Here is a 20,063-nt window from a genome sequence, read left to right as displayed (position 1 = left end):
GTAGTCACTGAATCCCCTCTCCACATTCAGAACCCAAACAAGAGCAATCTGTAGCAAAAATGAGCATAACTGCCGTAAGTTGAGGACATGAATGTGATATGTTCACAAATCGGAAAGTTGTTTCTTAAACTGAATTATTAGAGCAGTAGTGGGCCAACTCGGTCCTCAAGGGCCGGAGTCCTGCAGGTTTCCAATTAACAGGATCATTATCAGGCTTATGAGCTGATCATATATCAGCTGTGTTGGAGAAGGGAAACATCCAAAACCTGCGGGGCTCCGGGCCTCTCGGACAAACCCCTGCTCCAGAGTTAAAAAAACATTTTAGTTCGAAATTAGTTTTTGCATCTCTAAGTTTTTTTTAGTAGTCACGCACACCTCCCCACTTTTTACAGCTATATACTTCGAACACTGCCCACCCCACTATGGACCATACCCATTACTTGAAAGTATTTGCCACAGACCCAACATGGCAGCTGCTGGTGTCCAGAAGTGCCTGACGTGACATGACAGGAAAACTATCAAGACCAAAATGAAATTTGACAATGAAAGTGAAATTCAAAATGAAGACTCGACAAGCATAACTCAAGTACATGGTCAACATTTATTATATATAAATACATATAAAATACAATATAAACAACTTTTCAAGGCACATTAAGTCCTAAACAGGTAACAATTGGACTGAGAACAGATTTATTAGACGTGAACAGGAACTGCATCATTCGAACTGCAAACCTCTCCTCTAATCCACACTTACTTGCGAGCCTGCATCGTATCCTCCCGTCAATCACAGGAGTGCCGTTTCCGTTCACTTCGGATCATTAGAATAGACACTCCAGTCAACTATCAAAAGACACAGCGGCTGCGCATATTTTAGCATTTATACTTTCCTAAAACTTCATCCATTTATTATTATTATTATTTTTTTAAAGTAATGCCCTGTTGCTCCAGAAAAGCACATCCTGGCTCTCTTCCCCAGGAATAAATCGGTCAAGCATCTTGAGAAAAATGTCACTGAAACCGGCACCTTTAGATCTGTGACTCCAAGTGTAGAGGTGTGAAATGACATTCCCCCAAAAAATACAAATAAACACCCTGTTCTGCATGCATGTGACCATTAAAGTAGCCTCGCAGCTTCGGATATTAAAGGCAATGTGAAATTTACAGTGACCCACCTCAACAAAACAACAAAATGGAGTCCCAACAATCACTTAAGGCATTTTGGGAGAGGGAGGAGGTGGCTGGCCATTGCACAGATCAGGGTCATGGAGTCTCAGTCACGCCCTACATAGTATGACAGGTTTTTGCCGTGGCATAATTAACTTTACAGTCAACATTACATATGTTAAAATACAACAACAAAATCCCTTTTGTCTGGGGTTAAATATAACTTTGGTCATAACTTAAAGATTGTCTCTTTTGGCATGTAGAAAAAAAAGAAGAAAACTCAATCACAGAAAAACGCAGTCCGCCTCATAACAGCCCAAGGCAGAGCCGCCAATTATTCATCTTTGTCGTGGTTGGCGTGGCCGTTCATCACGCCGTTTGAGTGGTGGCCCCACGTTTGGGCCTGCAGCACCTTGGGCAGCCGCTTGCCTTTGGTGTAGGCGTGGTACCAGAAGTTGAGGAAGAGGAAGAGGAAGATGAGGCCGTACAGACCGACGATGTAGATGAAGATGGGGAACTGGTAGGAGCAATCCCGGATGAAGAAGTACTGCGAGATGTGCGTGGTCACCATCACAAACTGGATCTGCACAAGAAAAAAATAAATCAATACTTTAGCCTGTTTCACGCAAAATGGCTGCCAATTTATCTACCTTTGACTTTCACACACAAATCTGAGAGATGAAACACTTTTTAGGAATAAAATCTACTGAACATTTTACATGGAGTCCTGAGAAGGTAGAATATTGCTGACAGCAAATGGCATTGCAACAACATGTACAGGAATGAGGCTTGCTTTCCCGCACTAAGAAACAGCCAGCAAAACCAGCCTCGTTAGAGAGAGAAGTAAATGCGACGTACCAGCTGAATGGTGGTGAGGTATTTCTTCCACCACAGGTACTTCTGGTATTTCGGACCCAGGGCAGTCAGGCCGTAGTAGGAGTACATAATGACATGGACAACACAGTTGAGCAGGGCGTGGAACGTCCCCATACCACCTTGACGAGAGGAGACGACTATATAGTTAAATGGCCTAAACGGAGAGGGTGAAAAAACAAGAAAAAAAAACAAGGAGGGAGCTTGCACCTGCAGCGAAGCGAACGCCAAACCACCAGGTAAATGGCATGATGGAATGATGGTACACGTGAAGAAATGTCACCTGGTTGTTTTTCTTCCTCAGCACAAAGAAAATCTACAGCGCAAACGGGGTGGGACAAATAAAAAGGGCACTTTGAGTTGCTTGCCAAAATTGTCCTGAGCTCACTCAAGCCAGCGACAACATGATCGCTGCGACTTACTGTGTCCAACATCTCGATGAACTTGGAGAAGTAGTAGAGCCAGCACGTTGCCGCCATCTATTGGAGAAAGACGCATTCAGTCACACAATCTGTAGATATGCAACTTCAAACACACGCGCCCCTTGCAAAATACTTACTTGGTATGCTTTGCCATGTATAACAAAAGCTAATTTTGATTAGCATCAACTGTTTCCATTATCAAACGGCAGGATTAGAAAAACCCGGGTAAGATACAAAAATCCTTCACCTGTGTTTGTTCCGTGCCAACGCCGCACAAAAGGTGCCAGTTGATGGAACAGCAGAAATGATGAACCACAAATGGAAAATGGCCACAAGGTGGCAATGTCGAGCTTCCATTCCCATCACATCCATCAGGCATCTTAACTCATTGAGCCATTTTCAGCGGTAAAGTTATTATTTTGTCCAGAATTAAATTTGATAACTTCATTATTTTTTCATGTACAATTAATACCTTTAAAAACACATTTTCCACTTTCACGTATGAAGATGACATCACAGGTAACAACCAATCATGGCTCAGTTTGCTGACCAAACCCAGAAAATTAATTGTACATGAAAAATAACAATGTTATCAAATTAATTCTGGACAAAATATTGACTTTTTACTGCTGAAAACGGCTCAATAAGCCAAGTATCCCTTTAAAAGGGTGTGTCCTATTTTTCTTCTACAGTTTCGGTATTTACGCCTAAACAATTACAATTTAGCTTAAAACACGACATCCAACAAAGATTTTATGGTTGCAATCGTTTTGAGGAGAGAACAAATTGTGACCTTTGAAAGGGAGAATTCTAACATTCTTGTGCTTTTAAGAACAAGCGCCATGCAGGTGTACCTAATGAAGTGTCCGACTGGTTTACACCACAGTGTATTCGGTTTCAGATTGGGTTCTGTTCCTATGCCGGCGAGTTGAACTCAAATTTTTTTTATGCAAGGCCTAACAGCTCAGAATCCAAAACGAACCTTCTTCATTGTGCGCCATTTGTAACCACAAAATCTGGTGCAGTCGTAAACAGAAGACGCGCCCTGTAAATATATTTACCCTGATAGCTTGCGGCGAGTCAGAGTAGTCGACGAGGTCGCAGTGGAAGGAGTATCCCGTTCCCCATCCCGACATGACAAACTAGAACGACACACTCCAGTTAACCGACAAGCAAAACATTTCATATGCTTTCAAGTCATTAATATTGCACACTCGAGCAAACAAATCGATCATTTGACAGGCATTCTGATGTTGCGACAGCTCGCGTGTCAACAAGCATGAAGAGCGCCAGTCAATGTCGACCCACCTCGTAGCACATGTAGAGCGACAGCGCCACCACGCTGAAGTTGTAAACCACCAGAACGCCTTTGAGGTCAAATGCTTTGCGGTTCTCCATGATGCGAGGGCCCAGCGAAATGACGAAGAAGATGTACGCCATGATGATGACGCTCTGCCCGACGGGAGACGACATGAGCAGCCAGTCCTCCGTGCGAGAGTCTGCGACGGGAGATGGAACTGGGTAAGGCGCACCGTTTCTCAAGTCGAATGGATAAACGGTGCGGCAGAGGAACCGACCTGCATTCCGGATGAAGCCATCATACACGAGTGACGCTGAAGTCTTTAGATCATATAATTCCATTGTTCGTTCCTTACAAGTTCAGCTTTAATGGGGGGGGGGGGGGCAGCAGAAAGTCAGTGACGCAGTTTCATGTACAAAAAACAAAATCAAAAAAAACAATCAATCACAAAAAAAATAATCATTTTTTTTTATTTTTAAAAAAAAAACAATTATCAGCATGCTGATATTTTTAGTTTTGCTGAAGAGCAAAATATTAAAAAAGGCGTGTGCACGCGCAAGACACAGGCAGGCCACACAAAGTAAGGAGTGTATGGACAGAACAATAAGTGGCACTCTCACACAGTAAACAGTGAGGTATGCATTCTAGGTTCCATGATTGGGTAATCATTTTGTTAGCCTTAGAAATACACGCACACACACAAAAAATTACTATAAATGCAAATAAATACTTTTTGTCGCTGACAGACATTACTTTCATCTAAAACCATTTAATTATTTTGCAGGAATTAAAAAATTTGGACAGCGACATAGCAGGTTGTTGTGGGGGGAAAACTACTTGGGAGATGGGAATGTACTCTCGCTTGCATGCACCAAAATAAAAAATTTGGTGGTGTTCTCTTAATTAAGGAAAAAAAAAAATCAGTTTTCGAATAAGCCTGCAGAAAAAAAGGAGGGGCTGACAATAATAAATGCAAAAATGTACACTGAAAAAATGGGGAGTGATATTTACTTGAAAAAGCATAGCAAGTGTTGATGCATTCAGAAATTCTTAAGTCAATTTTACAAAGAGTTTAACTATAATTTCTGATGTGAAAAAACGACTACATTTGTTTTCTGTGTATATGAAATAGGTGTGTTAACTGGGACACACTTGCAATTAAAAGTATTATTTTCTAAAACCCCTAAAAACGCACAGCCCACCAATTTATCATTCGAATACTTTTAGCATTTCTCAAAGTAAAGGGACAAACTTTATTTTATACAATTCATAATATTAATTATTTCATATAGTGTGGTTCGACATGCCATTCGAAAAACATTGGGGGTGGGGGTGAAACATGAAACCTTAAAAAGGGATACTTGACTCGTTGAGCCATTTTCATCAGTAAAAAAGTTAATATTTTGCCGATAATTAATGTGGTAACTTCATTATTTTTCATGTACAATTAATACTTTTTAAAACGATTTTTTCTACTGGCTCAGTTTACTGACCAAACCCAGAAAACAGGTGAGCCAAGATTAGTCGTTACCTACTTCCTCAGTACGGGTGATGTCATCATCACAGCAAGTGAAAAAATATAGTTTTTAAAGGTTTAAAATATAAATGAAAAAAAAAAGTTAGCAAATTAATGGACTTCACTGCTGATAATGGCTGAGTCAAATATCCCTTAAATTGTACTGCTGACTAATGGGAAAACAAATTGTATTTTTGCACAAAGCATAGTACGCAAGAAGTTGCCCAACTGCACGTTACATGATATTCTTAAAGGAGATCGAAATTGTTAATTCATTTTTGGGGCCTCCACCGGTACGACAAACTCGCTCGACTGGTTCTATGAAGAAAGAAGAGTAGGGAAGTGAGAGAACAAGTTTGTGGGGCCAGTGGAGCAAAACGGAAGCCCTTATTAGGAAATCACTGCAGCTACAAGCGGAAGTACATGTGAATACAAAATAATAGCGGAAGTACGATGAAGAGACAAAAATAAAAGGTTTTGTGCACAGAGCAGGTTTTCCAAATGTTTGGGGTAGAGCGGCACCAGTTTCTACAGGCACCATGTTGCACAGTTACAAGATAAAACATGCACATTTAAAGTTAAACGAATTAACACCCTTCAAACATGAAAGATGCCTTTTAGCCACAAAATTGGCATTCACCGATGCAGGTGGGTGGAAAAAAAGGCACCAAATATATCGAGTAGCCCGCTTCTAGCGTCACACACGGTCACTTATTGACTAGAACAAGAATAAAAGAGCGATTGTGATGCAGTGACGCAAGACATGGAAAAACAAGTCTAACAGTTACTTGCAACCATCAATTTCAACACAGTAAAGCCTTACAAACCCACACAGTGCGCTACTGAAAAGTTAACGTGTTACCTGGAAATGTGTCATATAACAACTCAGCAAGAAATCCTTCTTGACGTTGAACTTCGGTTAAAAAAAATAAAGCTATCACTATTTATATTTAAAAATCAAAAATTAGGGCCTTGTATGACTCCCAGTTGGCAAAGGTGCGTCTCGAGCTTTTGCTCACGTGCTAATGAGGCTCGCTCCCGGGGTTATTTATTGCATTCTTCTTCTCTTTTTTTGGGGGTGGGCGGGGTCTGAACTCCTTCGTGTTGCTGATTGGGTACGTGGAATCAATGATCTGCATTCATTCTTGATCAAGACGTCCCATTGCGTTCACGATGCATGCGACACATTCTGTCATAATCAATAATAAAAAAAATAACAGAAACAGTACAGCATGTACAATATTCATCATAATTGATAATTGAAAAATAATAGAAACTACAGTGTGTACCATGTATATTACCCCTCCAAAAACCTAAGAAAATTAATGCTCTTGGTCTTATTCCTTAAAAGGGAGGCAGTAACTTTTTGTTTTTAAATCACCATCAAAAACGCATACACAAAACAAAATCTAGTATCTCTACCACCCCAGATTTAAAGTTACTCTATGTGTTTGCTACAACAAAATACATATTTTTTAAAGAAAATCTGTATTTTACAGCTTTTTTCACCATAAGTTGTATTGACAAAAATATATTCTTTAATCAAAACTTGATTTATATTTTTTATTTTTCTGCATTTTTTTAAAGAGGAAAATTTTCTTTTTTCAAAGTAAGTTTATTTTAACAAAACATACAGCATTTTTAAACAAAAAAGTTTTATATGTTTAACATGTATTTTAATTAATTCAACAAAGTTTTTTTCAAAAGCAAAAAAGTTGTAATTTTTCAACAGAATATATTTCCCCAACAGAAAAAAAGTTTTTTTTTAAGTTTACACATTCTACTTAACACACAATTACGTTTGTTTATTTAAAAAATAGTTTTACAAAGGCTAATGTGCTTAAGGGGCGTCAGGGAGAGGCCACGCTTGGTATCACTCCTGTCCTGTCGACTGTCGTAAGTTTCGACATCAGGGCCCCCAAGATAAACACAGATGCAAATTTACACCAGGAATGACTTAAGACATAATGCGTGCTTTTCAATGCAAGGTCACTCCCATCCATGGATTTGCTGGTGCTGGCAGAAAAATGTATAATATAAACACAATAAAAGACTAGACATACATATGCATAGCAGTCTTCTTACTGTTCAAGCACTTAAAATGTCAAGTCAATCAAACATAATCCTTAAATATATCATGATGTCAGGATTATTGTCTCACAAGAGGATTTCTACAGTCATTTCATCTAGTAATTTACTATCAACAAAATTAAAACAATAATGTATAGTCCACTGGTGCAACCATCATTAGTCTTCATCGCTGCTCCACGCGTCCTGGAAGGCGGGGTTCACTGACGACATCCCTGCAGCATTCTGTAAAATAACACAAAAATCAACATCCACCGTACTGTAATAAGCTTTACATTCTTGAATAAAAATACATAAACATTCACTCTTCTTCATCTTGGCTTTCGGTCAGAAGAGCTTTTGCAGTTGAACTGGAAATCTTGACTGTCGTTGGTGCGCCTTACAATTAAAAAGAATGCGGTGATGCAAGTGTGCCAGGTATGTGCAGAACAGACCGGATCGATCTTGTTCTTACATTCCTGGCATGATGAGTAAATAATGTCATCATGTTAGAAAAAAATAGACCAAAGTCATTTAGTTACTAGACTTTCATGGTCATGTCTGACTCATCATCCTGGTGGAAATACATATTTGCGTTTAGAAGTTAAAAAGTGTGTCACCTGTTCTGACCCTACTTCCACATCTGGGCCACGCAGGACCGGAACCCATGCCAGGATGTTACCATCTTTACCTGCGCTGTACAACTCCTATATGACAGGAAAACACACAAATACGTGACTTTGATTGTGTTATGTAGACTAAATGAGTTCCTTTGATCGTTGACATAGGCGTCGAAAAAAAATAAAAAATAATATCTTGATCTGATAGCATTTCGCAGTTAGATAAGCATCTGAATGTTGTTGTTTTTCCCCCATGTCAAAAGTTGTTTAACCAAACAAGAAGTCAACTCAGATCAAACTGAAAATACATCATACATAATTGGGCAGGACGGTGGCCAACTGGTTAACACATCCGCCTCAAAGTTGTTGTCGGTTGGCTGCTCGAATCCGGGCTACGGCCTTCCTAGGAGTTTGCGTGTTCTCCCCATTCCAAAAACATGCACGTTAGGCTAACTGACGGCTGTAAGTTGTCCTTAGGTTTCAATGTGAGTCTGAATAGTTGTTTGTCTGTATGTCCCCTGTGGTTGGTTACAACCAGTTCAGGGTGTACCCCGCCTCGCGGCCAAAATTAGCTGTGATGGGCTCCACCTCGTCTGCATCCGTAATGAAGACATGAGAAAATGGATAGCTGTCATAACTGCAACAAAATGAAAGAAAGGGAGACAAATTTTGGCTGTCACTAACGTGATCCAAGGGGGGAAAAAAATTGTGGCAGACAGAATCAAATGCATACTGTAAACAACAACAACCTTCAAAATGTCTGGCATAAAAAAAAAAATCCCAATTTTTCCCTTAAAATAAATAAATATATATATTAAAAAATATTAGAAAAAAGGCTCTGATCCTCACAAAATTAACCGAAATTAACTTCCAGAGAAAAATGCAATAACAAATAAAATCTTGAGTGCGCATTTTGTAAAATAAAATACAATAATAATAATAACTGATAAAAACATTTCTTTCACTTAACCTGTATGTACCGATAATTCTATTTTCAATATTGTATTCATTTTTTACGAAGTATCTTTTTTTTTTTTTTTTTACATTTGAAATAAACAACCAATATATCAAATACAAATTTACCATTATTTGTGTGGATTTTTCGTTTTTTGATATGTAAAAAAGTAAAATGTGGAAAAAGACAATTAAGAAGTATTAAATAAATATTTCCATTTTTAAAATGCTGACATTGTGTCCAATCCAAGCCAATCCACTTTATTTCGATTGCACATTTTATAAACATAAAAACAAACTCCTTATCGTGCTAATATTTTTGTAAAAACAAACAAAACACAATTTATGCTGGATGTAATTATTTTTTATGTAGCTTCACAATCTTCAGTTAGTGGAAGGATCTTTGGATGAATACCTAACCATCATTTAAAATCTAAATCCAGGTTCATATGACTAAATGGGAAAAATAAAAAAGGTAAAAACACACACACACACACACACACACACACACACACACACACACACACACACACACACACACACACACACACACACACACACACACACACACACACACACACACACACACACACACACACACACACACACACACACACACACACACACAAACCACTTTGGCTGACTCTGATCGAGCAAGAACGCTCCTTTTACCGCTCCGTGAGTTTTCACTCCCGCAGCGCCAGTTGAAAACAACAACTCCATTGTTTTTCAACATGCCTAGTGGGAAAAGAGCAGACAAAACGGACAAGACGGAGGACTTAAAGACTTAGATTGGAGAGCATCACATCCGAAATGAGTAAGCAGATGCTGGAATTGATCCAAAAGGTGGATCTAAATCAAAACCGAAACCAGGATCCAACAGCTGCGGATTGAAAATCAGGACCAGAAGAAGGCGATGAAAGAGAAAGATCAGCGCATTGCTGACTTGGAGAAACTGGCACAAGAGCTCGATCAAAATGCGCGCTTAAACAATGTCATCGTTACCGGCACTAAAACCAGGCCGCGCACGTTTGACAATTACACAACTAGATATTTGACGAATTACCATTTTGATTATCTGCGTCCTATTGTATTCTGGGGGCGGGAATTAATAAGCTTCGGCTTCCTCCCGTCAGCCCTTTTTCTTTTCGGGTGCAATTGTATGTGAAAATTGAATGTTGTAAATTGTCTCAATGATTGTCCGAAAGGAAAAATGAACAAATAAAAACAAAAAACAAAACTTGTCTTTGTATCATCGTGGGGATATCTCATTGACATGATGCATTTCCTAGCCCAAACACCAAAATGTCCCCACAATTTCAAGTCGGTGCCCACAACGGTAGTTAAACCTGGAAACACAGGGGTGTATGGGCCCTACAAAAAAAGACAAAGGGACACAAAAAGACAAAGGGACACACACACCCACACACAGGTTTGTTTTACTATCTTTGTGGGACCATCTCATTGACATAATGCATTTTCTAGCCCCTTCCCCTAACCACAACCATCAAAAATGATTGCCTACCCCTATTCCTTACCCTAACCTCAACCATAACCCAATTCAAACCTAAACTCTAAAACCAAGTCTTGACCTCTAAACTTGTGGGGCCCAGCAAAATTGCCCCACATGGACGGGTGGGCCCCACAACTCTGTGAAATCCTGAAATGTTGGCCCCCACTATGTAACACACACGCACACGCACACACACGCACACACATATAGAAGCACTTATGTTGCGGCGTCTTTAAGTAAACAGGCACCTAGTGGATACAAAGCCGTGTTTAAACACACAAGAAGCAGGAAAACGGATCATGGACTCCCTGGAAAGCCATTTCAGCACGCGCGGCTTCTTTGCCGTGAACCATGAGTGACAAGCAGCTTGGCTGCATTCTTATATCGAAGTACAAACAAACATGACACAATGCACATCCTTGAGTTGTGTCATGTGATCCCTTCCCCTGCCAGGTTCAAACGTAGCCCATCAGCAGGAATTGGGGAGGAGACAATACAGCGGCATCGGGCAGGTCTCACCTGGTGGTCCGGGTGAAACTCGCAGCAGTCCACGTGGTTGTAGTGCCCCCGCAGCATGGTGAGCAGCTGGCCCGAGTGGAGGCCGTACACGGCGACTGAGCTGCCGCACGGCACAAACACAAACTCCGGACTGCAGCCCCGCGACACCGTGAACTGACGCCTTTTGCGGCTCTCGTTGCTCACCTTCCCGTAGTTCACCTGGGGGGGGGGGGGGGGGGGTGTTGAAGACACATAGGGGTGAAAAACGAGCATTAGGTTTGATAGGAGCGTTTTGTTGACTGATATGTTTGGGAAATGCGCTTTGCGCTTCTTGTTCAATTTACGCAGCTCTGCTATGAGCCAGCTCAGGTCTGTTACGTTCCCATGAGGAAAGATCCTCTACCCCTTTGGTGTGTTGGAACAAAAAAATAAAAAATACACATATCAACTGCTGCACAAATCAGTCGAGCAGGAAAGGAGAACTGCAAGATGCGTTAAAGAGCTCTGAGCAATGTCGCAGTATCCTCAGACTTTAGTTTAGACGATGATGTCATAACGTCGGCAGGTAAATAAGGACACAACGGGTTATGCAAATACATGCTTAAAGGTTTAAGTAAGCAATTGGATAATTTCCACGCCACGTAATTATAGTCATCAAATAACATACCAGGGTGTTTTCCCCTGTGGCGCTGTTCCACAGTCGCATGCGATCGTCGGTCCCAGATGTGAGGAGGTGCAGGCCGTCACTTGTGAAGCACAAGCCGTTCACTCTGCCATTGTGGGCCGTGTTTACTAAATAGTGACAGGAAACACATTATGGCAGTCAAAGTTATTTTTAACTTCATAACAAATACAAATGTGAAGATTCTCTTGATGTAGATTCTCAGTCATCCAGTGCATGATCATATGCAAAGGTTGAATCAAGGCAAATGGACCGATTTGTAGAATTTGTGTTTTGTTTTTTTAAATTGTTGTTAATTGTGCTAACAAATAGACACTTAGCTACTGTTTATTGATGCTTAACAAGGAAAGCTCAAGATCTGATTAACTAGATCAAGAGTGGGTAACCTTATATGGCCCGCCGTTAATTCAAAAATAAAACTTACCGTTATAATATCATTATAAAAAGCCCCAAATCATTAAACTCACAAATGCAAATTATATATACAGTAGTAGTAATTAACATTCATTAGATTTTTTTATCGTATTTATTTAAAATGGCCATGCAGAGGTTACTTATTTTGTATTTTTTAGAGAAAAAAATACTGTATTATATTAATATATCTGTATTATTTTGTTTAAAAAAATTATATACAGTACTGTAAGACAAAACAAATATTTTAAAAAACAGTTAAGGCTTGAAAAATAGGAATTTAATAATATAAAATAATTATAATCGCCATCACATGGAGAGTTGTGGAGAATTAAGAAGTAATTAAGGCAGAATATCCTCATGACATTACAAATCTATTGCTCTCTTCTTTAATATCTTTCATACAAACACACACATTAAAGTCCTGCAGCACACTCTTTACAAAACCAATTTCAAAACTACAGCAAATGGAAGCGTACCTGCCTCAGAAGCGGCTTTTGACTTGTCTCCGTTGTGCTGGTCCAGCGTGAAGAGGCAACTTGACGCCCGACGCACATCCCACACTCTCACTTTGCTGTCAGCACTTGGGGAGACAAAGTCACACTTTTTTTTCATAGTTTGGTTGGTCCAGAGACTCCCGTAATCGTGCTCAGTTTTGTTTTGTTTTAGTTTAATATGGCTTACCCTAAGGTGAAGGTAAAGCACTGAAAGTATTTTTATGTTGAAATGAATTGTAATGCCATTAATTCCTTCTCCCACTCCAAAAAAAACGTATTTCTTCACTTGTTAATTAAGAATAATAGCATAGTATAATTGTTGTTGTTGCATGAATGAATGATGACGATATATGAATTACAATGAGGAAAACAGCTCTCAGTATGATGCAGTGCAATTGCACACCGCTGAAAACTCACAATAATAAATTAAGGGTGGGAATCTTTGAATGTCTCACGATTCGATTCGATTCCGATTGTTGGGTGTGCGATTCGATTCCGAATAGATTTTCGATTAAGCACGCTTTTTGATTGATGATTTTTGCTTCAATTTATAGATGTTCAAGGAATCGTAATGATCTACTCCAGTCTGACTCGCTAATGCTAATTAGTGCGCTACTCGCGGCACTTTTATCACTCAAAAGAACAGCTCCACGCTGCAAAAAAAACCCTTTTATTGGAATAACTTGATCGTGACTTTTTCCTTCTACTCTCTAATGTGGCTACAACTTAACAGTGTATCAGACCGCGTGGAACCACACTGCCCCTAAGTTGCCAAATCGGGTACAACATAAACAGCGCTCCCAATAAAGGCACACACAAACAAAGGGAAGACAGTATAAAATAATTTAAATAAAATCGATTTTGGGACATTTAAAATCGATTCTGAATCGTACTAAATGAGAATTGCGATTCTTATGAGAATCGATTTTTTGGCACACCCCTAATACTAAACATGTTAAAATCCATGCTTCTTTGACAGCATCAATCAAAAGTGAACATAATTATGTTTGTAGAGGATGAATTGGGCAGGTGTACCTATTGTTGCCTTTATTTGTTACTTCTCTGTGTGTGGGGATTTAACATGCAGCCAAATTAAATATCACCAAGGCGTCGCCACATGCCTCCTTTGAGTCAGTTGTTTTCAAAATCACTTACAGTCCAAAGGGAAAGCAGCGCATGGGTCCCACTAGATTAATTAGTGGGTCTAATGTAGCATAAAACAGGTGGGGGCTGCATCTACCATATGCTTTAGTGACATGTCCGCTGGAGTGCTAGAGATGTGCCGCCATCATCTTTGACTCCAGACCGCCATGCGGCCAGATGGCCGGGGAGGGGAATGACAAGACGAGCCGATGGAATGATCCCATGACTGTTATTTCTCTCTTTGATGGGTCTCTGTGGGCGAATTAGACTCACTGGACACTTCCTAAGGTACACCTGCACAATATAACAAGACCCAGTACAAGAGCAGCATAAAAATTATCCTCTATTAATGATTTATTTTGATATTAATCGAATGTTAGAGCAACTCCTCAAAAGTAGAATTTAATCAGTGGAAATTCCTGTTAAACTAGAATTGGCTTCTATTAAGACTCCATTTAAAGCCAGCTTCAACAAACTTAAGAACCCTTATTTATTCATTTGACCACTAGGAGTAGGTGATATGGCCTCAAAATAATGCATTACAGTTGTAATATATTTAGACAAAACAAGCTCTCAAATTTATATAAAAGCTTTTTTTTTGAAAAAGTATTTTGTTGCCCATGTTCAGACTGATATAGTTATATACACTATAGATATAATAGTTGCATGTAGACGGCGGTGCAAAAAGTAGTGCGCTGTTGCGCATGTGCGGTGGAAATTTTTTATGCGCACCATGAACTAGTTTGTCACATTGCATTTTGCATACCAGGCACTTTGCTTAATTTTTTTGGCAGATTGATGGATGGGGCGTGAGTCTATGATAAGTGATGGTGTGGAAACTTCAAAGTGGGGAACCGTTTGTTTCGCTTCCAACTGCAATGCATTACTGATATGAATACAATTTACACACAAATGAGAAACAGGTGATGTGAGGGAGCATACAGGTTGCATTCATCGTCTAACATAACTACTTAAGCAAAAGAAGTGTCTACTCGGCATGAACACCTGCTACTCTGCAGGTTGATGTACAGTAAATATGGTCGTTTAACAGAATGTTTATTATTGCAGTAGTATTTTGTAGTGGCGGAGGTCTCAGAGAAATTGTGATTCCGTAATGATGGGTACTTTATGAAGCAACGTGGTAAAGGTGAGAAATTGATTCAAATTGAATTTGACTCTACAGCTTTGAGAAGTGAATTCAATTGTGAATGTTGCCTACCTGGCAGTAGCTAGGATATGTTCATATCTGGGTGACCATCGCACGGACAGGACTTCTGCTCTGTGACCTGAGGTGGGGATAAAGATGTTTTTTTTTTAATCACCTGCAAATTTATGCTGTGTGTATAACTGCATTGCAGTAAATTAGAGTATCATGGAAAATGTATTTTAGTAGTAGTTTCAAAATGTGAAACATGCATTATATTAAATTTCGCTTTCAAAAAAATATATAGTTATTTTGAGGATTATACTGTAGCTCCCCAAAAAAACAAAAAAAACACAAATTCAACACTGAGAAATTTGAAAGTCAAATTATAAAAATAAATAAATTAAATGACTTTTAATGTAGTAATTGAGCAGGAATTACCGATCTGAAAATTATTTTCAAATGTGTTTTATGAGTCAATATAATATACTGTAACTAAAGAGTTCTATTTTTGAAACTACTCACACACAATTGAACTTTTCTACAATATTCAAATGTACTGAGATGGAGCTGTAAATGTGTGGGTACACTGTCGCGAAAAAATTATTTACCCCCTTATTGATCAGACTTAAATGTTTCAGATCATCTCATTCTAACAAATATTAAAGATCTCACAAAAACAACTAAAGTACAAACTGAGGTTTCTGAATGATTAGTTAATTGTGATTAACCAGTGTTTGAAAATGTCACTGGCCACACCCACGACTGATTGTATGTGTAATAAATATGTCAAAATATCAGAAATGAGGAAGAGGGCAAATACTTTTTCACAAAAATGTATGTTTGTGTTTGAGGTCCAGAGCACTAACCCTGCAGGACGTGGATCTTTGAACCAGACTTCAGGTCACACAGCTGAATTTTAGGATGATTGGTGCCAACTACGATAGAAAAAAAAATAATAATAATAAAAATAAATACAAACAAAAAATACATTCGGCCATACATTCCTCCAAAACAAGAAGATGTTACACAGAATTCTACAAGGGAGGTGTGGTTGGAGAAAGCTCTAAAACTGGACTCCCGGGTTCTCTGAAACAAGGTGTGGTTAATCTGAACACAGATAACAACAGCTAACAACAAGATTGCTACCACTCAACAAGCGAGTCATTGCAGACTAGAGCATGTGAAATTCTGCCCAAAAATAAAAAAATATCAAATTTAACGGTTAATTGGCTTATTAGAGCAGGTTCATTCAAAGGTGATTTTTTTTTTATAGATCTACAAACAGGCGAGTCACACAGATAATTTTTTTTTGGTATGACTACAGCAACTGGTATGGAAAAACCTGCTGTTCCTGCTTGGCGATGTAATGGCGCAACACACCTCGTATCACACATCTCTCTGTACTTCAGGTCGCATCTACAAGCATATTTGCATATGATCCACTTCTGTACTCTTTCGGGTACCCGTGATCCGAGGTAAAATGTGATGTAATAAAAGTAATAAATAAAATTTAGGTTTTAATCAGCAAATACAAACCTGCTATGAGACTGTGCTTCCTGGCGATGGGCGACAGGTGGTGGCTGTAGACGGTACCCTCAAATTCGAACACTTCGGCAGGCTGAGGAAGAAAAAAAAAAAAGAGTGATGGGGGTTAAAAAACAAACAAAGCGTGTTTACATGCATATATCAAATCTTTATAGTACAGGTGCATCACAATGATTTTAATATCGCCGAAAAGTTCAATTCAAAAAGTGAAACTCATACAGATTCATTAAACAAATTTTATTTTTCATTAATAAATCAATAAAATTAAGTGATTAAAAGAAACGTTTTGGAATACTTTTATAATTAACTCATTCACTGCCATTGACGACTATAGACGTCAAAAATATTATTTTTTATAATATAACAATTTTTCATTTCATTAAATTTTTTATGAAAACCTTTATTTTTTTATTGTACATTAATAACAGATATAAAATTATCATGCGATTAATTACGATTAAACGGCCCTTATGTATCTATTTTTTTCAATTAGGCCCGTCAGGCAATTACATTTTTTAATTGTAATTAATCACATGACTTCACTAGTTAACTAACGATTAATCACACATTTTATATCTGTTCTAAATTTACAACAATTTTTTTTTTTATAGGTTTTCATACTCTTGCTAGCAAAAGTGGATTTTTTTTTTTAAACTAATAGAAATAGTTCAAATTAATTTTTGACATCTATAGCCGTCAATGGCAGTGAGTTAATGTTTAGGCTACCAAACAAACCCGAAAACCATGACCACAAAACCGTGATATTAACCAAACCATGGATTTCGTGAATCATTCCACTCCTAAAGAATACTACTGTATGTACAATGCGGTATTTTAACTGTATTTACTGCACTACAACAACAAAGCCAGTGGCTGCCTAAGCCATTTGCACATTACACTGCCCTGTGGTGGCTACAATGCTAATTCTCCAGCAAATATAAAACAGCCTCTGTTGCTCCACCATCTGTCACTGTGTGCCACCACCGTCACTTGTCAGCCTAGCAGTGAGGCACAAAGAGGAGCCTATGTTTGCAAAAGCATGCTGCAGCACCATACACAAATGTAAATAAACTAGCTCATGCTGTAATATTGTAATATGGGAGACAACAACAATATGAAATAGAATAAGCTATAAAAGTTCAGCCGGTTCATTTCTTGCCCCTTCCCTGAACTTGTGAGGTAACTGCAAGGCCAGTGAAACTGTAGCTCAGAGCAGAATCGGTCATCTGCGACAGGGTGGCATAGGAAGGCAGAAAGCGTGAAGCAGACAATTAGGAAGACACTGGACAAGAATGAAAACAGAGACGGGGGCAGGAACATCAACAAATCAGTACAGTGGAACCTCCAAAGTCTGACGTTTTCACACAATTTAGGGTTGGACCACAATTTCAGATATATTACAGTGGAACCCCACATACTCGCAGCTTGGCACCCATGGATTTGCATATTTGCAAGATTTTTTTTCCAATTTAGTTTCTGTATTTCAAAATAGGTTTTATATGTATATATATATATATATATATATATTGCGACTTAGGGTTAGGATTTACACATTAAGCATGGAAGAATGTTATATTAATGGGATATTAAGCCTTAATATTTTATTTCAGTGCTGTTCAAACGTGAAGCAGACTGCAACCCGTTTGTTAAATGCAGTGGCTCAGTTTTAAGCCTGAATTTTCAGATAAATAAATACATGTTCATACAAATCTTACAGTGTACAAGTACAAGTTTACTGATTAGTATTTTGTAAATTTGAGGCAAAAAAAAATCGCAATAATCAATTTATAGATTCGTATCGGGATGAATCGGTATTGAATCCAATCGTGACCTATAAATCGTGATAAAAATCAAATCTCCAGGTACTAGGCAATTCACACCCCTAATATGTATATATATATATATATATATATATATATATCAATTATTACACTGCTTCAGCAAAAACTCACTGTGTCACACATGTATAAAGCTGGCGTGGGAGTGACATGTCACCTTGAGAGTCTCCGTGTCCCAAACCTTCATCGTCTTGTCAAAGGAACTGGATACAAACATGCCAGTGTCGTATGGATACCACTGGACCGTCTCGACACTGAATTTGTGGGCATACTTGCTGGACCTGCATTTAATTACATTGGAAATGGTCAAAGAAGTGCTGCCCTCTAGTGGACAAAATATGTCAAATGGGGCTCACCTGCCAATGGTGGCGACAGCCTTGCAGGTGTACTGCGGTTTCCCACTGAAATTCTCCAGGTCATAGATGACAATCACTCCATCAGCACCTCCAGACAACATGCTAAACAACGCACACTTAAGACATCACACCACTATCAATTTGAATCAAATACTGTTCATTGTGTACATTGAACTGCTGCCCATTCGAGAATTGTTTTCTGTGGAAGCTAAATAATAATAATTTGCACACAAAAAAACCTCACCTATTCACACCTATCTACATATTTTAGTTCTCTTTCTGGAACAGGCTACGATGTCGTCAAATGCTCTAAGGCACCATGTTAGCAAACTTAGCAACTAAGAGGCCACAAGATGGTGGCAAAGCACTACTTTTGTCTTCTTGAACCTCCTCAACTCACTCAACATATTTCCACTTTGCACTATGACGCCACAGGATGACAGCAATACTTGATTGCTTTGGCCTGATCACAAAAACAGTGAACAGGTGAGTTTCCAGTAAATTACCCCCAATTGTGTCAAGGTCAGATTTATTTATATAGCACATTTAAAATACAGTAAATGCTGCCCAAAGTGCTGCACATATTAAAATAACTATATGATAAAAACAACAGAAAAGAAAATACAAGTTAAAACAATACAATGGAAATGCTCATCTTAAATAACAAAGAACATGAAAACCCTGAATTGGTGAGTCTTTCAGTAAATAAATGGGCATAGGCTCCACAGAAAAAAAATAAGTGAACCATGACTATGCAGGTGATTAATGGGGTTCATAGGAAAGAAAGGTGGACATTTGACTCACTATTTGCCTTCTATTACGTCAATGTCAACTGTATTGACACCATTTGCGTGGATTCTTTCCATATCTCTGTCTGCATTCAACTCCAAGCTTAGTACCCTTTCAAGATACATAAAGAGGGAGAGCATTGTTTACTGCGAGACAATAAAAGCTAACACCAGTTCTTTAACTTTAGTATGTATGTATCTATTTAATATTGCAGATACAGTATAACAGAGCAAAGTTGTTTACCTTCTCGTCGCCTCCACGCGCCTGAGTCGCAGAGGGTCATCCAGACCGGCCCTCCTTGCTGCCAAATAACCCAGCATTGTTTCAAAATAACAAAATAGGGGTTTAAATTAGTGCATAAGAAAGATTTGTTCGACGCTAACAACGGGGCTAGCATGTTATCTGCAGTAAGGTAAGGGTTTTCTAAAAAATAAACACGTGTCTCACACTGTTTGACATTATATCTCATCTGTGGCTATACAACTGTAACATCCACAATACAATGCATTGTGCACTCTTCTTTAAGTGGCTATATTTTTCATTTATTTTTCTGAATAAAACAGGACGCAAAAAATACCACCATCTTGAAAATAAACACTTCCGGTAACAAATGAGCGATTGGTTCAGCAAATCCGATTTATGACCAATCGGAACCCGGTTTGTTCAGCAAATCCGATTTGTAACCAATCGGAACCCGGTTTGTTCAGCATTTAACCACTTCTGCG

General features: G+C 38.7%; 2 protein-coding genes across 3 annotated transcripts; both read right to left on the bottom strand.

Moving 5' to 3' along the window:
- Positions 1 to 582: 582 nt before the first annotated feature.
- Positions 583 to 6,322, bottom strand: elovl7a (ELOVL fatty acid elongase 7a). Its single transcript, XM_086076043.1, has 8 exons — positions 6,141 to 6,322; positions 4,040 to 4,125; positions 3,771 to 3,961; positions 3,524 to 3,604; positions 2,463 to 2,519; positions 2,251 to 2,356; positions 2,026 to 2,162; positions 583 to 1,750 (listed from the first exon to the last, which is right to left on the bottom strand). The coding sequence occupies exons 2-8, from the start codon at positions 4,101 to 4,103 to the stop codon at positions 1,502 to 1,504; spliced, it is 885 nt and encodes a 294-aa protein (XP_085932169.1). The 5' UTR covers positions 4,104 to 4,125; positions 6,141 to 6,322; the 3' UTR covers positions 583 to 1,501.
- A 746-nt stretch (positions 6,323 to 7,068) lies between these two features.
- Positions 7,069 to 19,943, bottom strand: ercc8 (excision repair cross-complementation group 8). Of its 2 annotated transcripts, none has more exons than XM_086075853.1 (12): positions 19,582 to 19,943; positions 19,354 to 19,449; positions 18,550 to 18,651; positions 18,351 to 18,474; positions 16,347 to 16,428; positions 15,677 to 15,745; positions 14,883 to 14,949; positions 12,503 to 12,606; positions 11,598 to 11,722; positions 10,952 to 11,149; positions 7,966 to 8,052; positions 7,069 to 7,591 (listed from the first exon to the last, which is right to left on the bottom strand). In XM_086075853.1, the coding sequence occupies exons 1-12, from the start codon at positions 19,656 to 19,658 to the stop codon at positions 7,526 to 7,528; spliced, it is 1,197 nt and encodes a 398-aa protein (XP_085931979.1). In that variant the 5' UTR covers positions 19,659 to 19,943; the 3' UTR covers positions 7,069 to 7,525. The 2 variants fall into 2 exon arrangements, with proteins under 2 accessions (XP_085931979.1, XP_085931980.1); XM_086075854.1 differs by having other exon boundaries at positions 18,550 to 18,665; positions 19,582 to 19,632.
- Positions 19,944 to 20,063: the final 120 nt, after the last annotated feature.

Source organism: Leptonotus elevatus, chromosome 5 (genome assembly GCF_054856555.1).
Source record: "Leptonotus elevatus isolate MCC_2025b chromosome 5, RoL_Lele_1.0, whole genome shotgun sequence".
Classification (NCBI taxonomy): domain Eukaryota; kingdom Metazoa; phylum Chordata; class Actinopteri; order Syngnathiformes; family Syngnathidae; genus Leptonotus; species Leptonotus elevatus.
This window is presented reverse-complemented; position numbering and strand designations above follow the sequence as displayed.

Excerpts from the sequence above, each read along its gene's own strand:
- ercc8 (XM_086075853.1), bottom strand. The coding sequence starts at position 19,658 with ATGCTGGGTTATTTGGCAGCAAGGAGGGCCGGTCTGGATGACCCTCTG. Across the intron at positions 18,652-19,353 it reads GACGTAATAGAAGGCAAATA|CATGTTGTCTGGAGGTGCTG; the intron begins GTGAGTCAAATG and ends TGCGTTGTTTAG. Across the intron at positions 14,950-15,676 it reads AAAGATCCACGTCCTGCAGG|GTCACAGAGCAGAAGTCCTG; the intron begins GTTAGTGCTCTG and ends TCCCCACCTCAG.
- elovl7a (XM_086076043.1), bottom strand. The coding sequence starts at position 4,103 with ATGGAATTATATGATCTAAAGACTTCAGCGTCACTCGTGTATGATGGC. Across the intron at positions 2,357-2,462 it reads TCATCGAGATGTTGGACACA|ATTTTCTTTGTGCTGAGGAA; the intron begins GTAAGTCGCAGC and ends TTTGCGCTGTAG. Across the intron at positions 2,163-2,250 it reads TGGCGTTCGCTTCGCTGCAG|GTGGTATGGGGACGTTCCAC; the intron begins GTGCAAGCTCCC and ends CCTCTCGTCAAG.